The following is a 17,420-nucleotide window of genomic DNA, read 5'->3' on the forward strand; positions in this document are numbered from 1 at the left end:
TATATTGTTGTTTCCGTACAGCTGTTCATTTCAGATGTATTATTGTACTTCTAAAAATCAGATGAAACAAAACAAAGAAGTGAGTAAATAAGTAAACAGCAAATAAATTAAATAATAATAAAAAAATATGTTATTATACATACTGTACACTACCCTTCAAAGGGTTTTAATATTGAAATTAATACTTTTATTCAGCAAATACACATTCAATGGATTAAATTACAAAAGACACAGCATTTATGTTAAAAAGGAGTTCTAAAATGTATTAAAAGCTGTTCTTTATATTCATCAAAGAGTCCTGAAAGAAATGTATCAGCGTTTCCAAAAATATTAAGCAATAGAAATGTTTTTGAGCACCAAATCAGCATATTAGAATGATTTCTGAAGGATCATGAGATCACTGAAAAATACAAATCAATTAATATAAATTGTAATAACATTTCACAATATTACAGGTCTGGTCAGTATTACCAAAATCTGATACCAAAATCATAGTTTAAGTAATTTTCTTATTTCAAAATAAGTAACTGGTATATTCAATATAACAGTATTTATTACAATACAGTTATTTTTGTTATAAATGTATTCAAACATTTATATTGCCATGTATTACCAGCTTTTTTGGTATATTATTTTCCAGTAAATTAAATACTTTACAAATGAACAGCGGTTCATCTATTTTTGATAATCTTCTTAATTAGCAGCTTGTTCAGACACAAACCAAAAGCTAATATTATTCATAACAAATGAATGAGACTGGCACCAGCGCACAAACAGATCCACATTATGCAACGCCCACATTAAAAACAAAAGACTCAAAGATTAATAGTTAATAGATTACAAATCATATTGGATCAAATAGGCGATGAACAAACACCTGTGAGCGTACTGTACATCAGTTGAATTCTACATTAATTAAAGATGTGGCATCGCTTGGAAATGTAAACAACCTGCTCTTTCTACTCCGGATGAGAGGATGCTGCTGGATTTAACAGGAGATGAGAAACTAAATAAAATCACTATAATGAAGCAATTTAAGTTGACATTTTCTGACTGCTGTCATTGACTGCTTGGCGAAATCGTAGTTAGCAGGTGGAAAAGGAAAAGGTTTTTTTGCAAATATGAATTGGTTTCAATCAATAACAATTAGATGGTGTTTGTCCTTCCCCCAAAGGGAAGACAAACAGACATTTATAAGAGAGTGAAATAGACTACAGATTAATTATAGACACATACTTCACATAGATGTCCATTTTGGTGGATAAGCAACAATAAAAAACTGAACTAAAACTAAAGCACAACCAATAATAATTGTTTTTGTAAGGTGTAAATATCTCCTCATAGAGAATTACAAATAAGCAACATTAACTACTACCAAAATCACCCTCACACGATTAACATTTACCTCCTGAATGTTGCCCCAGAATTGAAAACATATTTTCAAAAGTCATTTTAACCAGTACAGCTGTGCTTGCACATCATCTTCCATGTTTTACATTGGCAAACACTAAAATTAGTAGCTGAGAATTATTGTTTAATTAAAGCTGGATATTTACTGGTTCATCTATCCATCTTTGACTTTTGACCTGTGCCATAGACAACAGCGTGCATGCATGTCTGGTTGTGCATTCGTATTTATTAATGCATATCAAACATGCGTGTTTATGCATGTGTGCAGAGCCCTCAGGCAGAGAGAAACACATGCAGCAGGACATGTGATGTGTACCTCTTTAATGGAGCTGCGAGTTTTTTCCCGCCATTCGTCAGAACTTAGCTCTAAGGTGCAGTGAACATATGTCTCCCGTTCATACGAACCCAGGATAAACAACCTTTAGAGAAAACACAGAAGAAAAAAAACAACAAATTCATTTTTATTACTTTTTAAGTACCGGTATATTTTAGTACATTTTACACAATTACTGAATATGCGTTTGCACAAACGAATAATGCTGTGATCAAAAGAAATTAATAGGGCAAATTTAACTGAAACCTGATCAACAGTAATTGAGTTCAAAGGAGCGTTTATAAAGCTACTACTGCCATCTTCTGGCCAACGTATTTTAAAGCTAACAAACATTTCATTACAAGCACTAAAAATAAGCATTATGGCTGTATAAATATACATACAAGCTACAATTCAAACGGTTGTGATCAGTATGATTTTTTTTTATTAATTAATACTTTAATACAAATTTTTGAAAATTTGTATTATATTAATATCACACTAAATGAATGGAATATACAATTATTATTATTATTATTATTTAACAATATTACAGTTTTACTGTATTGTTGGTCAGCTTTGGTAAGAATTTAAACAATTATGGCAAGATTTTGTAATGCATTATAAACTAGAGAAGCATATCACTTAAGAACAGATGTAAAGATTATTAAAGCCTTGTAATATTCCTAAAAGGTAAGAAGGAAAAGCATGAGCAGACTGTATTTACTTTCGGTGTTTTGATTAAAAATTTGACACTTTCTCCAATAATAAATAAATCTAAATCTCGACAAATTTGTAACTAAGGCAGTGATGCCAATCTCCTGGAGGGCCTCTTTCCTGTTGAGCTCCAACCATAACTAAACAATCCTCAACAAGCAAAACCCAACTGGCCCTCCGGAAGCATGAATGGTCACCCCGTTGTAAACGCTGATCAAGGTTTAGTCCACTGTTGCCCTCTGGTGGTGGAAAAGCCCAGCACAGTTGAGACATTTACTGACCAGTGCAAACACACACTGGAGGTTATTTAACAGCAAGTTTAAAAAACTTAAGATCCAGTGTGCCGACAACAAATTATGTGGCATGTGTGCGTTTATACACATCAGGGTTGAGTTGGGTATGTAATTGTCAAAGGCTCTGCATTATTAATAGAAAGCCCATTATAAAACACTATTGAAGTCTGTTAATAATCTGACAAAGACACAATGGTGAGAAGAATACAGCTTTTCTCGCACTGTGTGTGTAAGTGTGTGTGTGTGTGTGTGTTCTCAAAAACAACAGCTTGCAAACAGGCTATTTCAAATTTCATTTGATTGCAATGTTATGGCCGTCTGTGAGTTTTGTGTCCCAAAAGAATAAGAAAACTGAAACAGCAGTGTGTACTATCCTGAATAGACACCTATAATGATTTCAGACTCTTTATATAAATCTTTTTGTACTATATGTTTATGTGTGCTACTAATTTGAAGAACTACATATGAGTAAAGAGAATTAAAGAAAACAAAAGGCAGGTATAAACTCACTTACCTACAAAATAGAGGCTAGCAATAAATATATATAAAAAAAGTGACTTTAATATGCCTGATCTGGGATGACACTGAAAACTGCACAAGAGACACAAGACAAGCTGTTCTTAAAAATTAAACGGTGTAAGACCATTTCTCTCATTTTCTGGATGTATTCCAATTGCCTTCATTTAATACTCACTTAAAGTGAGCACTTCAGTTTTTAAATACAGCAATAATTAAATAAAACTTATATTTAAATGTGTCTTAAAAATACAATATTCTAATGCCTAAACTCACTTGTATCTTTAAAATAACTGGTTTTAGGGTTTTATTTTTAATATTATTTCGACAAAACAGCACAGAAATGTAATATATTGGCCATAACATAATCATCTGCTCACACTGGCCAGCATTTTAATGACAGTCCATTATTATTATTATATCTATTGTTACCTAATCAAGAGGATTCACTAACCTCCAATGTTTAATTTGCCCAAAAAGATAAAAAAAAAAAAAAAAGACTGAAAGGCAAATGTTGATTGTGTCACACACAGCAACAGAAATCTGCCCTACCTGCTACATTCAACAAGTGTGACACGTAGACGCCCCTCCACCAATAGTGTGTCTCGGATGGAGATGTCCAGGTCACATGACGAGGCCAGCGGTGGCTGCACTTGGAAAGGAAAAAAGGGCTTGTACCTGTAGATCAAAAACAGACAAAATCATCAGACAACCAATTATCTGGCAGTAATAATCCTTGCTTTATACACATTAAAGGCCAGATTTACTAAACAGAGCAATTTAGCGTAAGACGCATCCATGCCATTTCCATAATGACTGAATGCAATCTATCACAGCCATGCCAAGTGGAAAACAGTATTTTTGGTCTGAAAGGGAAACTACGACAAATGCATATGCAATAAGGTCATCTGCAAAAACAGTCCACACATTTTCATCGAGGGTTTGTGCGGGTGCAAGCTGTTAGCAATTCTGGCCCTGAGGTCATTATAGGAAAACAGTAAGTGATGACTTGAATGGTGAGGTCAACAGGAAACGTTTACAAAGTCAACGGTCATTTTGGGTGTGTGTAAGCCATTCACTCTACCCTTACCAGAAAAACAAGCATTTCCGCCATTATGTGTGTGTGTTTTGTCCTTCCACACAAAGAGGAACTTGAGGGGCGACTTCAGTTAAATACTGCTGCAAGGATTTTTAGGCCCTTTCGAAATTATGCAAATCATCAGACAGGTAGACTTTCAAGCAAAACTAAAGTAAAAACTATGATGTAAGATGTCAGTCTCCATCGAGGTGAAATGAAAGCGTATCCAAAAGTCAACAGGTAAAAAACTCATCTGGAGCTTCCTCCTCTTCATTCACCTGCTCACTCGAGATACTCTTTTAAAGAGTTTCCCATATATTTATTTAGTCCAAATATATGAACTAAGTGATTTAGTATTGGGAGATTCTTCTGTCTCAAAGAGTTCTCTTAATTCAGCATTCTGACTGATCATCCTCTGTTTGTGCATAACTGTGTGGTAAGTATTTAAAACTTACAACATTTAGTAAGCATTGGTTTCAAAATGAAATAACTGTCCATGTGATAAAATGTGTCTATGTCATGTGTCGGATCATAACTGGCAGTGAAGCAGACTGAATATGAGGAACATTAACAAAGGGGTGATTCCTCATGCAGAATTCAGCACTGATAGAGTTTAGCAACATTTCTCTGAGGAGAGCGGTTCTGTGCTATTTCTGGACTCTTTACTGCTAATAATAACCTGAGAGATTCATGTTCCTTAAACAGGAAGTGCCTTTCTCTCACTCCCTACACAAAGCCTTCCGATTTGCCCTTGTGAGGGACAAAATATTATAAACCCCGTAAGTCTCAGAAATTGATTCATTGGCCTTTTTCTAAAACTCCAGGCAGATTGTTTTTCTGCCTTATCATCATAGAAATTGCCATGGACACAGGCTAAGGAAGGCCAAATTTTCAAAAACAATTTATGCATGACCCATAAAACCTTCACAAGTTGCTATTTCCCTGAAAAAAAAAAACGGAACAAAATCACATGCTTTCACAAAGGAAGTCAAAGTGAAATGAAACACTCCTCTAAAACCACACAAACAGACAAAGGGCAATTTCATGAACTCCTCTAATGTAAACACTAATGAGCTTTCAAAAGCAAAATCCTGAGATTAAGACACGATTTAGTGGAGTCACATGGACATAATGCTTGGAGAATTACAATCAAAAACAATGTGCACTGTGCAAACAAAGCCTGCGTACAATACATGCATGTCTCCGCATTCAAAAGATCTTATCCACAGTATCAGTGATATCTTTTGTGTGTCTGTGTTGCTTAGGCCATCCTTAAAAATATTCTTGTTTGCCGTAACCCGACCGACCCTATCAATTTAGCACCGACTCAATTTATTTATTTATTTTTTTGCTTTTAGTCCGACCGACTTGCCGATTGTAAATTTGCGTTAAGACCGACCAATTATTTTTTTACTCTTCAAACAACTAATACAAAAGCAATAAAATACTATTAATTATATTTATGTAAGTATTGTAAATATATAAATTGCCTAGGCCTACATACAAATGAAGGCTATCTTCTTTAATTAAAAATAAACCTGTGTCATCATCTATGTTTACACTATTGGTTAACGGATGTCACACTAAGGCCTGTGCGTTCGCTTCGTCTCCATAGTTCGTCTTATACCCTCAGTCAGAGTCAACGGTTCGCGCTTGGTAATGATGGCTGCGGCTGCAGTAAATAAAATGTTCCCGGTCTCTGTTCAAAGTCATACGGGTTCGGACACCATAATACATCTAAAAAAATGCATTAAAACAGCTCGACACCGCTTTAACTTGGCACGTGACCGTGTCGACTGTCACTTTATGTTCGAAAAATTAAGCACGAATCAACCAACACAAGTTTCGAAAACGAAAATAGGAAATTGATTTTAACTACCTTCTCTCGGAGCGCGTGCAGGTTTTTATTTATTTATTTTTTTATTCTTTTTTTTGAACAGGCATCACAGAGCAACTGCAGCTTGGGCACCCTTTAGTTTTCTATTGAGGTAGGAGACAAATATGCATAACAGCAAATAATACTTCTCCACAATGTTTCTCTTTTTACAACAGAAATGTGAATTCTGACGGTATTCAGCCAGTCTCATGCATACAGATACAGATTCGGGCTAGAATCGCCTAGGGCTGTCAAAATAGCTGAAAAACTAAATTCGAATTTTTTAATTAAATATGATCAAAATTCTAATAGTATTCAAATTTAAAATGCATAATTTCAGTTAGGGTGAAGAAAAGTTTTTGCTTCTCTTCTGAGGCCTCAAGATATTACTGCACGTTTATTCAAAGAATTAGAATACATGACTGTGAAAGAACAACATAATATTTAAAATAATGTTTATGAACCGATTATTATTAATTAAGTTGCTTAAAGAACTATAAACAAAACGTCATGTATGCATGCATTGTTAAATAAATAAAAAGGGCGGAAAACCAGTCACACAGAATACATTTTTTCATTTAAAAACATGAGATGCAGTGGGATGGGGAACAAAAACCCAACATAAAGTCTCGAGATATTTTTTGAAAATTAAATTAAATACATTAATTTTACATGTCTTCTTGTGCGAGACGCGAGTCCAACAGTGTCCCTCTAGAAAATGCGCGAAATATGCGAACGGCTTGGTTTCAACTTTGATGTAAACAAGATCTTCTCCACATTGATGTTCTCTCTCTCTTATTTATTTTTTTTGTAGTGGCTTCAACTGGATAGGCTAACATAACCTTATAATGCAATGCCACATACATCGTCATCGCATCTCGTGCGCCACTGATAAAGATCAAGTATATTTCGGCCGTCCGCACACTGTCTGCATTATGTCCTTTTCGTCATCGGTGCGCGTACATGAGGTGAAAGATGAAACAGCAGCTACTGCGTGTCGAGCTCGTCCGCCTTTGGAAGTTGTGTAGACATGGCTGTGCGCGCGGCGAGATGGAATGGAACACGGACTGTGAAGTACCGGGGCTCATAAGGCAGCTTCCTTAATGCACACCTAAAATTCGAATGCAGCGTTTTTGCATTCGAATGTGGAATTCGACGAATATTCGAAAAACAATTTTTTTTGACAGCCCTAGAAAATCGCCTATGCGATTTGTTGTTGTTGTTGAAATTTAATCGTAAACACAGCCATGTTGAAGCCTGCAGTAAATGTTTTGCATTATGGCAGTCCACTCTGCTTATTGTTTTTCGAAAATGTTGCACTCCTGTTTGTCATTTTGCACGTAACTTCACGCCAATAAATCATCAGAAATATTGGTCTTTACCAATATATTGAATCTTTACATTCCTCCTGCCTGTTGTCCGTGGATTTACCTATATTTGGTGTTATTTGCCGTATAAAACTTATTTAGACATACAAAATCGATTTTACAATTGATTCAATGAACACTCGTCACTCAAATCAAACAGGATTTTTTTCACAAAAGTGACAACCCAAGAAAGCAAAGTAAACGTTCTCTCATTTGTAGGTTGCATTGATACGTAGCGGTGGATGCAAGTAAAACAGTACCTCTTTTTTTTCTTCTCACCTGAAATTCATGCAATAAACATGTTTTTGACAAAGATTTACATTTGTTTGTGGTCTATATAGCCTGCATCAAAATGAGGTTTGCAATGATGCGCCCGAAGGCACGGGTTGAAGACCCAGTCAGTGACGTCACGATATGCTAATTTGTTTAAATTCATACCTACGTCATCACCATCACAAAAATTTACTTTTTTTTTTTTACATTGGAATTTGGAAAAAAAATATATAGACCGACCTACCGACCCTTTTTTTTTTTTAATTACTGTTACTGCAAACCAAAATATTTTTAAGGATGGCCTTAGTTTTGTTAAATTTTGTCTCTTCATCACTTCTACTCATCTGTAAATTTCCTACCGTAAATATATAAAAACTTAATTTTTTATTAGTAATATGCTTTGCTAAGAAATTTAAATGTGATTTTCTCAGCATTTAGATTTTTTTTTTTGCACCCTCAGATTCCAGATTTTCTAATAGTTGTACCTCGACCAAATATTGTCAGATCATAATAATCCATACATCAATGTAAATCTTATTTATTCAGCTTTCGGATGATGTATAAATCTCAATTTTAAAAAATTGACACTTAAGACTGGTTTTGTGGTCCAGGGTCCCAAATACCACAATGTCATATAATTAAAACTAAAATAACAATGGTGTAAAAGGGGGCTAAAATGTTGTGTGACTCAAATGGGCAGTTCAGTGATTCTGCTTCCTTCCTGTAGAGATACCTCATGATGCAAAGCTCTAGGAACAAGATCTGGTATGGGAACACTCTCACTGTGGCCCTTCCTCCCTCTCCATTTCCCAGCTGCTTAATTGCAGGACATGACTTCAGTTTGTTCCAGAGCACACACAGGGCATGAAGCGCAGCCCTATCACTTACCACCAACACCGTTACAGAAACATAGCCAGCCTGCAGCATTAAAAATACAACACTCGCTCACCTCACAGAAACAAGCTTGCAATGCCTTGCAATGCCTGGACATTGCAGTCTAAGCCAAAGTGATAGCGGTTACAAGCACACACATACACAGCAGTAATTATCTTACCGGCAATATACAATAACTGCATGGATCCATTCGATATGGCCAAAAGAGTCCAATCATAAAGCATGACAAGTTTAAGCATAACTTTAATTACCCTAACAAACTGTTAGACTAGCTGTCTTTCTATTTGTCAATAGACTGTTCTAGACAGTGGATAAAGCAGTCTCTGCGTGGTTCCTGGTGTTGTTATCTGAAGGAAATGAAAATAAAACCTAATAAAATAAAATAAAATAAAATAAAAAATATACCAACTTCTTTTTTTTTGTACAATAACGCAACCTTAAATAAAAATGATGTTATCATTTATTCACATCTCATTCTGCATTTTCAAATTTGAGCTGTAACTGTCAGTTATCACATATTTAACAACCAGTGATGTTTTGTTGATGTCAAACTTGGTGTGTCATGTCTTGACACAGCATATGCATTGGTTTTATTTTAATTTTAAGCTTATATATTTAATGATATTATGAATTAACATTTATGTCTTAGACATTTAGCTTTATTTAGGTTTTTAAGTAATTTTAGTACTTCAGCTGAAACATTTCAACTTTAGTCAGTTGCCAAGGCAACACGTGACTTTACAGAATTTTCATGAAATATTAATATTTTATTTGAGCTTTATTCCATTTTTTTTTTTTTAAATCAACAGAAAATATCTGGTCTGTTGACTTTGAAAATTGTTGTACCACATTTATGATACTTTTACTTGGTATAAAAGTTTGGTATTTATATCACTATATAACTGCATTGTATGGAAGAGAGCAGCCTGAATTTTTTTTTTATTATATATTGTTTTGTGTTTCACAGAAGAACAAAAATATGTAGGTCTGAAATTAAACGAGGGCGAGTTTTTTTCCCTTTAAAACACCAAGTCATTCTGAGGAAACTTTATGGCTCTCTTGCTATAGGAAATGTTAGGAGCACCGTTCTCTGTTTTTACAATAGCATCCCCTTTCCTTTTCAATATATTATACAGAAGATATTCTTCAAGGGGATGAACTTCACAGAGCTGAAATGAAGAACACTTAACCTGTATGGCAAAACACTTTGCTGTTTCAAGTACTTTCAAGGGCTTCCAGCAGAAGTGTGAGAATACTTGCAGTAAGCAGCTATCGACTGTGAAGGCCTTATCCCGCCTATCATCATCTATCTTGCTCTGTACTCTTTAAGTGTTATGTGTAAGCAGTTAAAAAACATTTCCCATTTTAAGTCATTAATCAAATGGTGCAACAATTGCATTAGATTACAGATTTCAGATTTCTGCCATATCTGCAAAAACTCTCAGAAACCACAGGAAATTTCTTGGTTCACTACAAACACACGAGCATTTGAAACAGGAACCGGCAAATACTCACACGCACACCGCAGTTAGATTATATAAGAATATGACTGTCATTTAACATAATTAACATAATTAATTCTAATGCATAATTAATGCAACTATTATATTTTTTGATAGACCGTGAAAGTAAATATCAGTAAATTAGAATTTATAGTCAACATACATGCTTTAATCAGCGTCATTAGTACAATTAAAACAGTATATAAGAGTTATACAGTAAGAGATGAGTGTTATAAAAGTTTATATAAGCCACACAAACACACCTGCTGTGTCTCTGACTGGGGATGTGCTGCTGACCGGATATCACCAGCACCTCTCTAAATAATATCTCTTATTCACCACAGCCAGGTCACTGAGGACAAACCAAATCAGCTTTGCTTTTACATGCAGCAGGAAGAAACGTATGACTTGGCCAATCGGGTGAAAGCGCTAGAAGCTTATCATGTGTGGTGTGAACATTTTCACGAATGTGAAAAAATGTTTTACATTGTACGTGTTAGCACTGAAACGTAACTGCACAATGAGAATTTCACTTGATACCAGCCAAAAATTACAGATATAATTATTATCAGGACAGGGCATTTAAGAACCAATTACAAATTTGGTCATAAAATGCAATTTACATGAGGCCTGCACAATAAGAGTAGCACACTGACTTTTGGCAGTATAACTTATTTTTAATTATTATTTATTTATTTTAACCTTTAGATTACCTTTCAAACACCCCCTTAATCTTAAAAAAAAAAAAACACTAATATTAAAAAAAAAAAATTGTGATTTGTGACACATTTGTGATACCAACATTTACTTGCAGTATTCAAAATATTTTTATTTAAAATAGTACAGGGTATATATGACATGAATTTGTTTTTTGTTTTTATTATCTGCATCAGCCAAAATTGTATATCTACAAATAAAAGGGCCTTAGTAAAGAGTACAAATCAGCAGCTAAATGCATTAATATCTCTTGATATGGTGCTTAGGAATGTTTGTTAGGAATATTTTCCCAGGAGTTTGTGTGATGTAATCAAATGAAAGTACTTAGAATACTGATCATTTTCTCTAGCCTCTGATGTTCTATTCATAAAGAGAGCATGAGAAGGTGAAAATAAAGGGATTTCATCCCAGCTGAACTTTGGCCTGACTGTATTTGCTAATGTACACAGAAGCTCTTTCCCTGCAAGTTTACGCTTTAGATACAAGGTTTAATCCCCTCAGTGGTCAGATGAAACATGGCTGAAATGATCAAAGAGGTGCATTTTGATGTCATAGTGCCATCTGGCTCGGGATATGTTACTTATTTTTAAATGTCTAGAGAGAAAAAGAGACAGAATATGCATATCGTGAGAGGGGGATGTAAAATAAGTATTTGTAAGCGCATACAAATCGGAAGAGCACTTACATAAGTGGACTTTAGAGACAAGGAGAGAAGGAAAGAAGAGAGAAAGAGGTATAAGTTTTCATCATGGTCAAGTTAATCACTGCTGATGATCTGAGACGGCCGCAATGCGCACTGCACAGTCACAGATGACGAATGTAGAACTGAGTCACTGATAGATCACTCAAGGATGTCCTTTTCAATGTGAGAAGGCACAGTTAACTATAAGCAAAACCTATATCTACTGTTTGTCTTTTTCCTGATATTCCTGAAAATCAATAAATATATTTCAATTCTACACTATTTTCTCTAAATAAATGAACACAAAGTCAGTCACTTTAAATGTCAGTAAATTTAGTCATCACAACATTATATTTACATTAAATATACAAACAAAAATGGCATATCACTTTAAGTATAGGTTACTAGTTAATCATGACACATCAGTTCCTGTTTGCTCTGAATGTGCTCCACAGGAAGAAGCTGTAAAGCTGACAGTTTCTCCAGCAAGGGGCATTTCAAAAGCCAAACTCCATCACTGTCACATGGATGGACGGACTGAAAGCCATGCCTTTTTCTACTGAGAATGTGTTTCTCTAATGCCTCTGAGGAACTGAACCATTAAATCAGCACAGTCAGGAAAATTTGTCCCGATCCTCGCTCAAGGGCATGCAGCTGATAGGGGCCTCTCAGTAACTGTTTTGTACAGATCAACACCCCAACTGGGACTGTACTGACCAATCATACAGAGTCACTCCATCTTTGAGAATAGAAGGTGTCATTAAACACCAATAACAGCTAGACACACAAACACACCAGACATGACATCACCTGGTGCAACCGGAGAACTTACATGTTAATCATTAGAAATCACAAAAACGTATTCTTACGCACACACAACATGCACCTGCAGCGCACCATACACCAAACATCTACAACATCTGAGAACATCATTCATAATTTATTTGTGATAACAGAACCACTAATAATGGGAAGGGAGAAACCTTCTCAATTAGTTCCCTAATTACAACATCCTGAGAAACAGTGATGCCTGAAGAACAAGCATGCATAAACAAATGCACATTTCTGACTTTCAAGTTTTGCCCATCTGTGACACGGAGCCCATACAGGATGCACCAGATTACGTCAAACTGTCTTGGGTTTTATAAACTACCCCCCACCCTCAAATACAGAGAACAGGACTCCTGTCCTGTACACTGAATAGCTTACAATAAATCTTATATAGTTAGTTTAGACTATTTTATTTCACGTATTACTCAGCATTCAACAGTAAGCGATCGTGGGTTAATTCTGTTTTTTACACACATTGTATCTGACATATCTCCCAATATTGCAGACTGTTCAGGACACAGCTACAGATAAAGATGACAATTTCACTTTTAACAGAGTTAAGACCTCCAGTCATCCTGCTTTTGAGGACGGTTAAGATCTACATTTGGACAAAAATGCTGGATACGCATAATAGGCTGTCCTCTACACAATAACAGGTGTTTAATGAGGAAAGAACATTTCCCTGCATGAAAATGCCCTTTACATTGACTCACTGAATCAGTGCAAACTCAGCATTTATGTAAAATGTGCAATGGTCTAAAAAAAAGTCAAAAGCATTTTGCATTTTAGCAATTTAATAAAAAACATTTAACATGTTTACTTGTATTTAAAAAAGTCATCAATATGTTGAGTGTTACTAAAAAAAGTGTTAAATCAATATATTAGAATGATTTCTGAAAGATCATGTGTCACTGAAAACTGGAATAATGGCTACTAAAAACTCTTTGCCATCACAGGAAAAAAATACAATTTAGAATACATTCAAACAGAAAACAGCAGTATGGCTTTCCAAAACACAAAACCCTTACAAACGCACAAAACAGCCATCTAAAATACAGCAAATCTACTGATTTGTCATCCCATATTTATTTTCACAGTATATTAAAACAACACTGTGCAATTCAAGTTTCTGGCAGTTTTGTCCACATACACACACACACAAACACACACACACTTGTCCTGTTCTGAACACCTCCTCCGTTTGTGACATTTTCATCCCACACAGAGATGACCGAAACAAATTGTGGCCTGCCGCTTGTTTTGTCCCTGGGCCATGCTGTCTGCTTTTTAAACAAAGTTCCCACTCACACACTTGTTTAAAAGAAAATATTGTCAGCTCCTTAAAGTCACCTCCCACGTGACAAATTAAACAGTAAGTACTTTTCATCTCAGTCCGAAAACAAACACTGAGGCGGTAAAACATGACTAGTGCATGAGTGCTGTATCCATCCACACACACATGAAAACACCAATGAAGTGATTCCGACTTTTGGGAAGATGCCAATACTGAGAAAATGAGTATGTCATTTAATGTCTCACATCATTGAGAAGTTCTTTCCCTTTGGGTAATGTAAAGGGTTTAGCTTCAGTAAGTTTGCTGCCGGCTGTGCTTTATACTGTGATGACTAGAACTCTTTAGTTCTGCAGCATGAGTCCTTATGGTGTATACCAGAGGGCACGGCATCAATGCCAGGATGCTGAATCCAAAGGACAGAGAGAAACGTTATGAAAAGAAGTCTCTGATGAAGCCTAAACGCACCGTACTAGTATATTGAGACACTCTAATCAATAGTTAAGTGCATGTAACGTTTAACAGAGAGCGCAGTGATCTAATTCACCACTCACAATCCCAGCTGTGTGGGGTCAAAGTTCAAATGCACCATTTGAACTGACGTGGATTAAATTCATCTCACCGTTTGTGCCTTCTACAGACACTACAATTAACTTAATGGATACAAATCACAGTGTGGTGCGCAATGCTGTGTTTGACTTTGTGATTTGCACATTATGTTCTGATTGTACACAGACACAGTATGTCAACAAAAACCAAGCAAAAAAACGACCATCCTGTGCACCTGCTAGCTTACAAAGACAATGCTAAACCTAAAGAATCTACAACACCTGAGAGATCCAGTCAAAACACACACACTCACTGAGATGTCTTAATGTTTATTCGCAAACACCTTAGATTTTTTTCTGCTAAAAACAGGAAGTAACAAAACTCTCCGAGTTGTTTTCAATTTTAACGGTCAGGAATATGAGCACAGTACAGGAAATCATGATTGAATGGGGAAGATGGCCTCCATGCAGTTTCGCCCTGGGAAATGAAGCACACTTGCTGTTCCTTTGACACATGACTCTACCTATCAGCTCAGTTATTGCAGTACCACAATACTTCTGTCTGTTAACTTTTCACAACACCATTCAGACATGAACACACTCTACTGGTTTCACAACCTCTTGAGACTCTTCATGTGCAGTCAAAGCAATGCTCAGATAATAACTTGAGAGATATCTTATACAGACAATTACACTTTTCAACTTAATAACGGGTCTGATGATAATGGTCTCTAAATAAAATTATCCAACAACGGTAATTTACTTAATATGTTGTTTTAAAGGTCTTTCATTCATTCTGCAGTGAGACTTTTTAACAAAAAATTATTGGTATCAGCATAAAAACCAGGTCTAGGTGAACACTGTTCATCATCACAGCTGAAGAATAACATTGCAGGGAATGAATTTTGGGATCATCTGTAATAATTTATCTACTACAAGACCTCTAGCTTTGACTGTTCTGCCAAAGCTGAGGACATTCACTTCAGACCTGAGAGCCCAGGTGAACTTCAGGCAAGGGACAGACGTAAGACACTGAGACATTACCTTATTTTGTAGTTGGGTAAAGTGTGCTTCTTCTTGATAACTCTCTTGAGCTGATTGACTATGATGGAGGTGAGCTGGGGCAGAGGACGGCCCTCAAACTGAGACTTCACCTCGAAGTCTATGAGCGGGTCCTCCAGGAATGAGTAGGACCAATGCGTGAAAGGCATACGAGTGAACTGCAGCTTCAGGCGGCCTGCCACTCGGGTCATCTTCACAAACAGATAAGCCGATTTCCCGAATACCAAATCGACATCGATGGCAAGATGAAAGCCGCCGTTATATTCTAAGTCAACCTCGAAATTGAGCTCCTCTGGCATGTTGTCTTCAGTTAGAGCCACCGGCTTCATCAGTCTGGCAGTTTTGAAGACGGGCACCGAGTTGCCAAGAGAGAAGTCCCGCAGACTGAGCCCCTCCAGCAGACGCCCGGCGGTCTTGGTCTGGAGGAGCTCCTCAAACTCTACCTTGATCTTTTTGGTGATCCAGTGCCTGACGACTGGGGTGTCTCGGAGCTCGCGGAATAAGAACAGAAATATGGCATTGAGGAAATCGCATGTCTCTGCTTTGGAGGTGTGCTGAGGGTCGCTCAATGAAGGCGGTGGCGAGGACGGCTGTTGTTTGGGGCTGCTACCGGGGACGGTGGTCTCTTGCTGCTTAGGAGAAGCGGCCTCTGGTTGTTTGGAGGCAGACGCTGTGATGTCTGATTGTTGCTGCGTAGATTCGGCTTGTTGGTTGCTAAAGTAATCCTTCAGTGCTGGATCAGGAACTGCTTTGAGATATTGAACTGTCCTAGCGATAGGCTCGGGGCTCCTCCGATACAACAGTAAAAGCTGCAGAAGGAGCGTGACGATGGCCCCGGAGAAGGCAGAAATTAATATCAGGTATATCATTTTCGGATCCCCCGCTGCGGCGTGCGGGTTAAAGTGTACTCATGTTCCGCTGTCAACGCGATTAAACAAAAGCCAGTTCCACCTGGCCGCTCACAAAGCTGCCATATCATCTGCTCCTTTCCTGGGCTTCGGAAACTGACGCTGATTGGTGGAACGTAACATCGCGTCAACGCCCTGGAAGTCCTGCGTCATGACGGCATCACAACAAATAATGCATAAAAATTGTCACAAGAAACGCACTAGAACGTTGATTATTGATTATTATGCCGAATATTGATTATTCGTATGTATATTGTTATGACAATGAAATTTGACATTTGAAATGACATTTTTTTATTTATTTTTCCATAAAATAGCCTATATGCAAAAATGATGTTTTGAACTGACAAATATCATAAAGATGGAACTAAATGTAGTCTTTTTTAACTTAATGGAAATTATGATATAATGCAAAGCCGTGAGAAAAAAAACATGCATTTATTTATTTTCTCTCTGGAACCTTTATTAGGCCTATTATTATTATTATTATCATTATCATTATTAAAATGTACTGCTTAAATAATTTACCTAGTTAAAAGTTGCATAATATTATGGAACATTTCGCATTGTGTTGATTATGATAATATGCATCAATATTAAATATGCTGTATATTTTTACTATACCCCCTTTGAGATTAATGAGCTGACGAGTCATAATACATAAAACTTAAACTGTGAAATTATTATTTTAGTGATGCATTATTACTGCATAACACTTTTAGCCTGGATACTTTTTTATATTAAATTATTTTTTATTATTATTACTGCAAATATCTATTCATTCATATTGTCTTTGAAAAAATAAAACCTGTCTGCTGAGAAATGTAATCTTGCCCAGACATATTTCATGCAATGCACATGCTGTATTTAGGCCTACATTTGCAAATATCATTTTGAACAGAAATCGACACAGGCATTTACGTGAGCTAAACAGCTTTCTCAAAACTTTACCAAGCTCTGTTCAAAAAATCATTTTCTAATACTGAATCAGGGAACTGTTTCAGATGACTATACTTATCAGCCGATATCAATGAGTATGTCTAAAGTGCCCCTATTATGAGTAATGAAAGGTTCATATTTTGGTTTTGGGAGTCCCCAAAAACCGGCTGATGTGCACGCAAGGTCAAAAAACACTTTCATTG

At 36.2% G+C, this 17,420-nt stretch overlaps 2 protein-coding genes across 3 annotated transcripts in view; one reads left to right on the forward strand and one right to left on the reverse strand.

Moving 5' to 3' along the window:
* LOC132112675 (PDZ domain-containing protein 8-like) overlaps positions 1-16,390 on the reverse strand; it is a 36,571-nt gene extending 20,181 nt beyond the window's left edge. Inside the window, exons 1-3 of the mRNA XM_059520261.1 lie at positions 15,353-16,390; positions 3,802-3,927; positions 1,727-1,829 (exon numbers count right to left, since the gene is read on the reverse strand). Coding sequence (XP_059376244.1) covers positions 1,727-1,829; positions 3,802-3,927; positions 15,353-16,239 — 1,116 coding nt within the window. The 5' untranslated portion in view covers positions 16,240-16,390. The remainder of the gene's footprint in view (positions 1-1,726; positions 1,830-3,801; positions 3,928-15,352) is intronic.
* LOC132112676 (peroxisomal membrane protein PEX13-like) overlaps positions 1-17,420 on the forward strand; it is a 100,334-nt gene that overhangs the window by 78,555 nt on the left and 4,359 nt on the right. The gene's annotated exons all lie outside the window — the stretch shown is intronic.

Source organism: Carassius carassius, chromosome 32, assembly GCF_963082965.1.
Source record: "Carassius carassius chromosome 32, fCarCar2.1, whole genome shotgun sequence".
Lineage (NCBI taxonomy): Eukaryota > Metazoa > Chordata > Actinopteri > Cypriniformes > Cyprinidae > Carassius > Carassius carassius.